The sequence below is a fragment of the Petromyzon marinus genome, unplaced genomic scaffold (genome assembly GCF_048934315.1).
Source record: "Petromyzon marinus isolate PM22_M1 ecotype Great Lakes invasive population unplaced genomic scaffold, UKy_Petmar_22M1.pri1.0 PM_G_Scaffold_181, whole genome shotgun sequence".
Taxonomy (NCBI): domain Eukaryota; kingdom Metazoa; phylum Chordata; class Hyperoartia; order Petromyzontiformes; family Petromyzontidae; genus Petromyzon; species Petromyzon marinus.
This window is the reverse complement of record NW_027422741.1, coordinates 222,881-234,997: the sequence shown is the minus strand read 5'-3', so window position 1 is coordinate 234,997 and position 12,117 is coordinate 222,881. Positions and strand designations below refer to the sequence as shown.

The 12,117-nt window shown below is 45.1% G+C and overlaps 1 protein-coding gene across 1 annotated transcript; it reads left to right on the top strand.

The window, feature by feature from the left end:
- Window positions 1–677: 677 nt before the first annotated feature.
- LOC142912015 (uncharacterized) lies at window positions 678–4,237 on the top strand. The gene is made up of 2 exons (XM_076060348.1): window positions 678–964; window positions 1,749–4,237. The coding sequence occupies exons 1-2, from the start codon at window positions 882–884 to the stop codon at window positions 2,581–2,583; spliced, it is 918 nt and encodes a 305-aa protein (XP_075916463.1). The 5' UTR covers window positions 678–881; the 3' UTR covers window positions 2,584–4,237.
- The last annotated feature ends 7,880 nt before the right edge of the window (window positions 4,238–12,117 follow it).

The window sequence follows — 12,117 nt, the reverse complement described above, 5'->3', positions numbered from 1 at the left end:
GGGCAAAGCTACGCCCAGTGACTGGTGGCTCATTAACATAATGTTGCCGTTAAAGCCGTCGCGAGTTTATTTCGACGGGTTCAGCGCCCACGCCCCCATCCTTCGACATATGGGCCGGCTTCATTAACATAATTTATTCATTTGGAGAGCCGCTCGTGGGGGGGAAGTGACGTCATACTACTTCCTGCTGTCGCGAGGTAACAGGAAGCTGCCGTGTGCGCGCTTGCACTGAAATCCGAGGTGAGAAATTCTCATCGTTGTGGTGGTGGTGGTTGTTGTTGTTTACCAAGGTAGAGCCTCTCTCTCTCGTAGGGATGTCAGTTGAGTAGCAGCGAGCATGGGAATCGATGTCCAGGTTGGAACTTTACAACGTGGGGCCTAGCCACGCGGGGCCTTGCCTCCTGCCCTCGCCTGATTGCATTTACTTTAATTATCTCGCTTAAGTTTAATTTGTCTTCACCCGGCTCGCCACTTTGTAACTTTGTTTTATTGTCAATATTCACGCAGTTTTTATTTTCTTTTGTTAGCAGGCCAAGCCCGCTTGAGCTGCTATACCACTCTTGTTATCAGAAGCGACCTGCCCACAACAACACAAGGTGAGGCTTTGTCAACGTGTGTGAATGTTTTGACTTAAAACTTTGGTGACTGCAGGAATTAATATTCTTGGTTCTTTCGGTAAAGTCACGTAGATAGGAAATAAAATTAAAATAACATAATGAAAATAAATAAAAATTGTAAATAAAGCAAATAAACTCACTTTTTGATCGCAACACAAGTGGTCTTTATTTAATGTAATTGTATAATCTGTTATTGTTATTTTCTATCTACGTAACTTTACCGAAAGAAACAAGAATACGTGTGTCAATCTCTATCGGTCAAAGATGCTCAGCGGAGAGACACGCAAACTCCAACTATACAGCAGGCATCAGGGTCGGGATCGAACCCACGACTTCCTGTATACCAGGTGAGGTAGTTAACATCTCACCACGGAGAGAGACACGCCAACTCCAGTTAGCCTCGGTTATGTTCGTTGATCCTCAATTACTTGGTGTAGTGAGGAAGCATTCATGCCAAGCAGATGAAGGTGGCCAGGCGTGATTCTAAACACGCCACCGCCTGTTTACCCGGTGACAGTGTACAGTTTGTGTTTGCAGTAACGTCTATTAACTCTGTTGAACACGGAGGTTATATCATAACAGTAGTTTACTTTTGTTTTCCTCTGGAACTCTTTGTAAGAATGGAAACAGGAAGTTAACACAGCACACACATTCAGCTGAAGTCGGAACTGTTCATCCCAGCATTTAAGGACATCTGAGCCTGGATTCACACCTCTAAGTTGCGATTTAACATTAATTTATGAATTTCTGCTTAACACAAATAGTATTGTTTTCAACACCCTCTGCTATGTCAGCTGAATTGAGCTTTCATAAATATTCCTTTTGCAGCCAGACAGCTTAAATTGTGTGCTCGGAGTTTTGGGTGAACATTCATTTTGAAGATACGAGGGCTTCCCGGCATGTTTATTACCATTTGCCCTCTCATTGTGTGCCATAACAGCCCTGTGATGAATTTGGGACACTTTTTCACTACATCATGAATATATGAATAAGTATAGACGTGTAAGTCACATGTGACTATATATGCATTCCTCTGTGCCTCGATACTGTCGTGTAGATGGTGTGGATATTATTTTTTTCTGTCTGCAGCTGACGCTTCCTCTGACGCTTCCTCTGACGCTTCCTCCGCAGAATTGGTCTGATGGAGCAAATGCACGCAGCGCAGCTCGATAGGGCAAGGCTCCAATGCGACCGGTGTGCATACAGCACGGATCGTACTGGAGATTTCACACGGCACCAGAGAACTCACACAGGAGAGAAACCTTTCAAGTGCAGTGTGTGTGGGAAGGCGTTTTCACGGTCATCCGTTCTTAAAGAACACCAGAGAACACACACGGGAGAGAAACCCTTCAAGTGTACTGTGTGTGGGAAGGCATTTTCACAGTCAACTGTTCTTAAAAAACACCAGAGAACACACACAGGAGAGAAACCATTCAAGTGCACTGTGTGTGGGAAGGCATTTTCACTGTCATCTGTTCTTAAAAAACACCAGAAAATACACACAGGAGAGAAACCCTTCAGGTGCATTTTATGCGGGATGATGTTTGCACAGTCACCACATCTTCAAGTACACCAGAGAACACACACGGGAGAGAAACCCTTCAAGTGCACTCTGTGCGGGAAGGCGTTTTCACAGTCACCACATCTTAAAGTACACCAGAGAACACACACAGGAGAGAAACCCTTCAAGTGCAGTGTGTGTGGGAAGGCCTTTGCACAGTCATCTGCTCTTGTAACACACCAGAGAACACACACAGGAGAGAAACTCTTGAGGTACACTCTGTGTGGGATGATGTTTGCACAGTCATCACATCTTGAAGTACACCAGAGAACACACACGGGAGAGAAACCCTTCAGGTGCATTCTGCAGGAAGGCGTTTGCACATTCATAAAATCTTCAAGTACACCAGAGAACACGGACGCATCAGAAGATCTGCAAGGAGTGGAGTCTGAAATCAGCTTGTGAAAGTCAAAGTGCCACTATAAGCCCATCCCTCATGAAACACGAACCGGAAGAAAATCCCAGCTTGGACACTTTTCAAGGTATCAAGGTGAAATATGAAGAGGTGATGGTGAAGAGGGAAGAAGTGATGGTGAAGAAGGAAGAAGTGATGGTGAATAGCGAAGAAGTATAGGTGAAATGTGAAGATGAAGATTCAACTCTAAAATCGGACCTTCATATTGATGTCAAGCAGGGGGTGAATTCTGACTGTGAGGCAGAGCGAGGCAACTCCCAGCAGTTTGTGGAAGTGTGGGTGGAGTTTCTCCTAGACAATACAACGTCAAGTGGAGACCCGGTAGATGTGTAAGCCAGAGACGATGTCGCTACAATAGATGCACCTTTGTCACAGGCCTTTAATGACAAGAATTTGAAGTTGAACACTCAATTCCTAGATTCAACCTGCAGAGTAAGAGTGGCCAGTCTTTGTGGACCTGTGGGTTGGGTCAATCTCTCACCAGGAGCGAGAGCCAATAAGCTCCCAAGCATTCACGATGTTCTCATGATAATTGCTTTTACGCTTTGCTCGCTTAATCGCCTCGGCAACTCGGAGTTTTGTATCTCCTCTGAGACGCTCGAAGAGCATCCCCAAGTACCAGCTGCCCCTGTGCGGCTCGGAGTGGTGGCCCTGCACCGGCCTGCATGTGGGCAAGAGCCTGTCAGTAGGGGGCGATGATTGATGCATCATCTAGGTTGTGTAGTATGTCGGCAATCTTGATTCGAAGCTTTTGTGACTGCAGGAATCCACACTCTCGTTATTTCTGTAAAGTCATCACGTGGGTAGAAACATAACAGACCACGGCGTTTAGATCACAACACAAGCAATCGTCATCAGGTGGGACAACCACAGCAAGAAGAAGACGCTGAAGTAGTAGGCGCCTATTTCAGCAGTTTTGTCTTCTTGCTGCTGTGGTTGTCCCACCTGATGACGATTGCTTGTGTTGCGATCTACACTCCGTGATCTATTATTTGTAGCTAATGTTTAGAATTTGCTACATTTTGACCCAGATGCCAGCATGCAATGGCCTACTCGTTTTGAATGACACTGCAATAGTACGGTGTACATACACTGTTAAGCAGGCGGTGCGTATTTTTAAAATAACTTCTTGTTAATACGATGTAACCTGATGCAGTCAATTTCGCTGCAGTAATTCAATGTTAATATGCCCGTCAATGATTTAGAATTAATACTTGTCTGACTGCGCGTACATGTAACATTTTGTCTGAGGGTCACACATTGAATAAGTGATGTTAGGACAAAGTGTGTGTGTTTGGAAGTAACCTGTACAGAGAACTCAGGTGAGACCCGTTGTTCTTGTGATACAGGTCAAAGGGTACTTTTGTGTTTCACGAAGCGTCTGCCTCTGGAGCAACTCATCGTCTTTGAAATAGGGAGCACGCCCGGATCATTCATCAGTTACAAGGCATACCACTTGAAAGTTACACGTATAGGAGGAGGTACATTCTCTACAACACGAATTATAGTTTTGTCTTACGTGTTGACGTAGATTTTGTCTAACTAGGACTATAAATGCACCTTGCTGATTCACGTCTGGATGTTCGTAACCATCGGTTGAAGCAAACCCCACTGCTGTTGTTGAGACGCTGTGCACCAATAATGGTCCAACACATTGACGGCCTTCAGGCCAGGAAAGTCACAACATTTGCACACGAAGGACGCATTCACGCAAGTACCCCATGCTCCGTTTTGAAGTTTTAAAATGAAGCATCTTTGAATTGTGTTGTGTTTTGAATTAGATGATTTTATTTCTTCATTAAAAGCTTGCATCAATTTACATCTGGATGACTCTATTGAAAAGGACATTTCGTGTGAATTTTCTCTCGTCATTAAGTAGATGGCCTTGCCGGGGATTCGGTTCAATGCGGACACACACAGTGTACACACACAGTGTGCACACACAGTATACACACAGTGTACACACACAGTGTACACACTGTACACACAGTGTACACACACTGTACACACAGTATACACACAGTGTACACACAGTGTATACACACAGTGTGTACACACACACAGTGTACACACACACAGTGTACACACACAGTGTACACACACACAGTGTATACACAATAATGTCCACGTTGTTGTAGCTGGGCTCACACACCCAAGGAAGGGAGCAATGGAAAATGAATCTAAATCAACTTAAACTCCAACTCTGTGACGTCACCACTCTGCATTACCTCATCGGCGTGAAACGCCAGGGTGAGGTGTACCTCGCTAGTGACGTCATGTCACCAAGGTATTCAGCCCTCCCCCGTCCACCGTGCTCTTGTGCGTGACGTACCCTCCGCTTGGGTCACTGCCGATATCGTTCCAGTGGCAATCCTTATTTGGGTACAGCTACGCCCAGTGACTGGTGGCTCATTAACATAATGTGTTTGTTAAAGCCGTCGCGAGTTTATTGCGACGGGTTCAGCGCCCCCGCCCCCATCCCTCGACGTAGGGTCCAGCTTCATTAACATAATTTATTCAGTAAGAGAGCCGCTCGTGGGAGGGAAGTGACGTCATACTACTTCCTGCTGTCGCGAGGTAACTGAAGCTGCCGTGTGTGCTTGCATTGAAATCCGAGGTGAGAAATTCTCATCGTGGTGGTGGTGGTTGTGGTGGTGGTTGTTGTTTACCAAGGTAGAGCCTCGCTCTCTCTTGTAGGGATGTCAGTTGAGTAGCAGCGAGCATGGGAATCGATGTCCAGGTTGGAACTTTACAACGCGGGGCCTAGCCACGCGGGCCTTGCCTCCTGCCCTCGCCTGATTGCGTTCACTTTAATTATCTCGCTTAAGTTTAATTTGTCTTCACCCGGCTCGCCACTTTGTAACTTTGTTTTATTGTAAATATTCACGCAGTTTTTATCTTCTTTTGTTAGCAGGCCAAGCCCGCTTGAGCTGCTATACCGCTCTTGTTATCAGAAGCGACCTGCCCACAACAACACAAGGTGAGGCTTTGTCAATGTGTGTGAATGTTTTGACTTAAAACTTTGGTGACTGCAGGAATTGATATTCTTGGTTCTTTCGGTAAAGTCACGTAGATAGAAAATGAAATAAAAATAACAATAAAAAATAGTAAATGAAGCAAAAAAAAACTCACGTTTTGATTGCAACACAAGTGGTCTTTATTTAATGTAATTGTATTATCTGTTATTGTTATTTTCTGTCTACATAACTTTACAGAAAGAACCAAGAATACGTGTGTCAATGTTTATCGGTCAAAGACGCGCAAACTCCAGATATACAGCAGGCGGCAGTGTTGGGATCGAACCCACGACTTCCTGTATACCAGGTGAGGCAGTTAACATCTCACCAGTTAGCCTCGGCTATGTTAATTGATCCTCGATTAATTACTTGGTGTAGTGAGGAAGCATTAATGCTGAGCAGATGAAGGTGGCCAGGCATGATTCTAGACACGCCACCTCCAGTGTGTGACAGTGTAAAGTTTGTATTTGCAGTAAAGTCTATCAACTCTATTGAACACGGAGATTATATCAAAACAATAGTTAATTTTTGTTTTCCTCTGGAACTCTTACTAAGAATGGAAACAGGAGGTGAACACAGCACACACATGCAGCTGAAGTCGGAACTGTTCATCCCAGCATTTAAGGACATCTGAGCCTGGATTGACACCTCTAAGTTGCGATTGAACATTAATTTATGAATTTCTGCATAACACAAATAGTATTGTTTTCAACACCTTTTGCTATGTCAGCTGAATTTAGCTCTCATAAATATTCCTTTTGTAGCCAGACAGCCGAAATTGTGTGCTCGGAGTTTTGGGTTAACATTCATCTTGAAGATACGAGGGCTTCCAGGCATGTGTATAACCATTTGCCCTCTCATTGTGTGCCATAACAGCCCTGTGATGAATTTGGGACACTTTTTTTACTACATCCTGAATATATGAATAAGTATAGACGTGTAAGTCACATGTGACTATATATGCATTCCTCTGTGCATCGATACTGACGTGTAGATGGTGTGGATATTATTTTTTTCTGTCTGCAGCTGACGCTGGTCTGATGGAGCAAAGGCAGTCGGCACAGCTCGGTACGACAAGTCAACAATGCGACCAGCGTGCATACAGCACGGATCGGACTGGAAATTTGACACGGCACCAGAGAACTCGCACAGGAGAGAAACCCTTCAAGTGCAGTGTGTGTGGGAAGGCTTTTGCATGGCCATCTGCTCTTAAAATACACCAGAGAACACACACGGGAGAGAAACCTTTCAAGTGCAGTGTGTGTGTGAAGGCATTTTCACAGTCATCTGCTCTTGTAGATCACCAGAGAACACACACGGGAGAGAAACCCTTCAAGTGCAGTGTGTGTGGGAAGGCATTTGCGCAGTCATCTGCTCTTGTAGCACACCAGAGAACACACACGGGAGAGACACCCTTCAAGTGTACTCTGTGTGGGAAGGCGTTTACACTTTCATCTACTCTTGTAATACACCAGAGAACACACACGGGAGAGAAACCCTTCAGGTGCACTCCGTGCGGGAAGGCGTTTGCACAGCAATCACATCTTATAGAACACCGGAAAACACAGAAGCATCAGAAGATCCACAAGGAGTGGAGTCTGAAATCAGCTTGTGAAAGTCAAAGTGCCACAACAAGCCCATCCCTCTTGAAACAAGAACCGGAAGAAAATCCCAGCTTGGACACTTTTAAAGGTATCGAGGTGAAATGTGAAGAGGTGATGGTGAAGAGGGAAGAAGTGATGGTGAAGAGGGAAGAAGTGATGGTGAAGAGGGAAGAGGTGATGGTGAAGAGTGAAGAAGTGAAGGTGAAATGTGAAGATGAAGATGAAACTCCAAAATGGGACCTTCACATCGATGGAGGCAACGTGAAGCAGGAGGAGAATTCTGACTGTGAGGCAGAGCGAGGCAACTCCCAGCAGTTTGTGGAAGTGGAGGTGTGGGTGGACTTCCTAGACAATACAAAGTCAAGTGGAGACCCGGTAGATGTGTAAGCCAGAGACAATGTCACTACAATAGATGCACCTTTGTCACAGGCCTTTAATGACAAGAATGTGAAGTTGAACACTCAGCTCCTAGGTTCATCCTGCAGAGTAAGAGCGGCCAGTCTTTGTGGACCTGTGGGTTGGGTCAATCTCTCACCAGGAGCAAGAGACAATAAGCCCCCAAGCATTCACTATTTTATCATAATAATTGCATTTACACGGTGCTTGCTTAACCGCCTCAGCAACTCGGAGTTTTGTACCTCGTCTGAAGCACTCGAAGAGCATCCCCAAGTAGCAGCTGCCCCTGTGTGGCACAAGGTGGTGGCCCTGCACCGGCCTGCATGTGGACAAGAGCCTGTCAGTAGGGGGCGATGATTGATGCGTCATCTCAGTTGTGTAGTTTGTAGGTAATCTTGATTCAAAACTTTCGTGACTGCAGGAATCCACACTCTTGAGTTCTTTCAGTGAAGTCACCACGTGGGTAGAAACAACAGATCACGGCGTTTAGATCACAACACAAGCAATCGTCATCAGGTGGGACAACCACAGCAAGAGAAACTGCTGAAGTAGTAGGCGCCTACTCCAGCAGTTTCTTCTTATTGCTGCTGTGCTTGTCCCACCTGATGACGATTGCTTGTGTTGCCATCGAAGTGCCGTGATCTATTATTTGTAGCTAATGTTTAGAATTTGCTACATTTTGACCCAGACGCCAGCATGCAACGGCCTACTCATTTTGAATGACGCAACAATAGTACGTTGTACATACACTGTTAAGCAGGCGGTGCGTATTTTAAAAATAGCTTCTTGTTAATACGATGTAACCTGATGCAGTATATTTCACTGCAGTAATTTTTGTTAATATGCCTGTCAATAATTCCGAATGAATACTTGTCTGTGCGTATTTTAAATGTTATTCTTTTATAAGGTGATGTTGATATCGAAAACTGCCACATAACCGGCATGCCATAAATAGGAAATTAACTCTGCTTATTCGAATCAATGTATTCATATATGTTGATAAACTGTTTTAAAGCAGATTGTGTCTCTAACGGCGACTACAGGGACCACGTGATTGTTTAAAAATGTATTTGATTATAACTATAATTGCCTACAATTCGTCATGTGTAGCTTATTTAGACTAATTTATTCACTACCCAAACTGTATTGACTTGAAAACATAGAGCTGATATTTGTAAGCAATGTCTTTTTTTATTTTACGTTTGGAAAAAAATATTTGCACAAATGTAACTTGTTCAGATACAAGGTGAATTCACAAGGCTTTGTAAAAAATCCAATATTTTAGAATTTTGCCTTAACGGAGAATATTTTTTTTAATGTTGGTAAAAATAAAGATTCAGAAATATATATTGTGCCGTGTCTACAATTTTATTGTAAAGTGGAATTGGTAAAAAAAAATGATGGTTCAATGAGCCACTCTGTCTACGGGAAAGCTACCCATATGGATGCTTAGCTGAAACCGGATTCCCACCACCATCCATCCCAGAAGAATTCCCTCATCAAGACTCTAAACCATAGAGCCCAATACATATCCGACTAGGAACACATAGCCAGTGAACTCAAGCACGTACACCAAGCTCTTAAGGCTAATGGTCACTCCGACTACAATCCGCAAAGCTATCACTCCAACCATGAAGGACCCTCTTGAGGAGCCTTTCAAAACCATCACTTTGCCCTACATTGCGGGGATCACAAAAAAGATCTCCAAAATCTTGAATAAACACAAGATCTAGGTCCGATTCAACACATTACATAAACTCCGTGATCTGGTTCCGTCTGTAAAAGATGTGATTCCGGACATACAGTACCCTGGTGTCTACAAACTAAGTTGCCTCTGTGGTAGTAGTTACATTGGAGAAACCAAACGCCATGTCTCGGACCGCATTCGTGAACACAAAGCAGACCTGAAACACGGTAGGACCAACACCTCGGCCATGGCAGATCATTGTTATAATTCAGTAGGCTCACATGACATTGACTTCTCCAAGACAGAGGTTGTTTGTAAGCCATCTGGCTACCATGAGAGATTCATTCATGAGGCTATCCACATATACAGAGACAATTTCAACTGGGAAGATGGATTCTGGCTTAGCAATCATTGGAAAGATTTGATAAACCATTTCGGGTCTTAATTGATTGTTCACGCTTATGGTGGCTTTCAGACAGCATCCATTATTTTCGTCTCCCCCCTCCTCTATTCCGAACTTAGATGGACTCGTCCATCTGAACAAACTGTCAAATCGCTCTCCGTGGTGCTAACGTTAAAAAAACCCGCCAATTTTTTCAAAATTTCTTGCTGTGGTTTTCACACCTGATGACGATTACTCGTGTTGCAGTCGAAACGTCGTGAGAATTTTATTGTTTTATATTTTTATTATTTTATTGTTTCCCTTCTACGTGGTGGTGACTTTACCGAAAGAACCAAGAACATTAATTCCTCGCAGTCACGAAAGCTTTAAATCAAAATTTATTATTACTTCGTTAACACCTTTCACTTTCGCACGCCGCTAATTTTTTGCGACAAGAGGTTTCATTACTATAGGTGACACGTGCAGTGGGTCCAAGACGAGGCGAGACGGTTCGCTAGAGGCAACACGTTTATTCAACAAGGGAACCACAGCACAGAGGGGTGACGACTCCTCACAGCCGATAACCTCAGGAGGCCATCCCTCCACACTACGGTGCCCTTACTCTGGTTCGAGCACTAACCCTACACTGGTTATGTCTGAACTCGACCCTAGCCAGGGTCACTGGGCTCTTCGCTTCAGGGTCTTCAGGGTCTTCAAGGTAGCGCTCAGAGTCTTCTTCAGAGCTTCAGGTGGACGGGGACCACCAAACCGTTCAGGGGTCCGGCTTTTATCCCTGTTCCAGGGTCTCTCCGCCCCTGGCCAAGCCTTCTGGAACTCTCTAGAGGGCCCTGGAACATCCCCCAGCCCCGTCCGCCCCCCCCCCCCCCCCCCACGGTCTTGGGGTCTGGGGGCCCTGTTAGTCCCACCTGGTCTGTATACCACCCCGTTGACGCATGTCCGCTATTACAGGTCAGCTCCCGTGGTAATACGCATACAGCCCAACAATGGCACTACATCATCCCCCCCCCCCTTGTAGCATCCAGGCGTCTGCTACGTTCACAGGAAGCCCTAGACGCATGCACGAATATGCTCAAGGTGCCATGTCATACGTTCGAGCGTAGGGATGTCCCCGACTTATTTATTACCTTTACATGTAATCCAACTTGGCCTCAGATAAAACAAAAAAAGCAATAACTTTCATTCGGCCAGACACCCAGCCGTCGATACGACTTCACAGCCAGGGTGTTCAGACGAAAGCAAGTCAAATTCATCGAGAGCATTCACTGAGAGTCGTGTTTTTTGGAGAAACAAGATGCTGGATGTACTCAACTGAGTGGCAGAAACGAGGACTTACACATCATAGGGGTTTCCCCATTTTTTCTGGCAACAAAACTGAAACCTTTTGGCGTCCTCTGCTCGAGCACCAATTGGGTCGAGGCTCTCAAGAAAGCCGTCCCTTGGTGTGGACCAATCGGTTTCAAGGACAATGCCACATATTATCATAGTGCGTGTGTTTTGTTTGCATTTTGACTGCAGGTATTGTGGTTAATGCAGTAACATGAATCCTTGTAAAAAGGTTTCAGTTTTGTTGCCAGAAAAAAGGGGAAAAACCCCTATTATTATATTTTGGTCCCGCCAAAGGTGGTCTAATGATGTAGATGACTTCCCCACGCTCATATTTTAATCTGGCTGAAAGAATAAAATCATCCAATCCAAATCCAGAGGAAGACCCAAAATCTGTTTGCAGTAGTGACCGCAAATATGATTCATGGACCATGCGGAAACCTTAATGTCAATGCAGCAGCATGTATGAAGGACATAGAGAGCAGCAAGAAATATCCGAGACAATTTATTAAAGACACACAAACTGGAGATGATGGATATCCTTGCTATAGAAGGTGAGCTCCAGCAGACGGTGGATACACAGCAAGACTGAAGATTAGAGGCAACACGGAAATCGAAATGGACAACAGGTGGGTTGTTCCGTATTCTCCGCTTCTTTCTAAAATGTTTCAGGCGTAGATGTGTTGACCACGCTCCACCTCCTCCAGTCAGTGTGTGTATCATGGTGTGTGTGTCAGTGTGTGTGTCAGTGTGTGTAGGGGAGCGATAGTGTAGCGGTTAGCGCGCTGCACTATGAACCTGGCGACCCGGGTTCGATTCCCGCTCACGGCCAACACCAGTGACGATTATCTGAACCGGTCCCGGGCCTCCCCTAGGTCGACTCAGCCTCAAATGAGTACCTGGTGCGGTGTGTAAACATTGCCACTGGGGAGACAAAGGCGGTCGGGCGTGGTGCTGGCCACCCACCCCCTCGTGTACCGTTCTGGCCTTCATAGGTGCTCGCTAACAGCACTTGCCCCTACAGTCTGTTACAGGCTATATGGGGGATCTTTGTCTTTGTCTTTGTCAGTGTGTGTAGGTGCTCGCTAACAGCA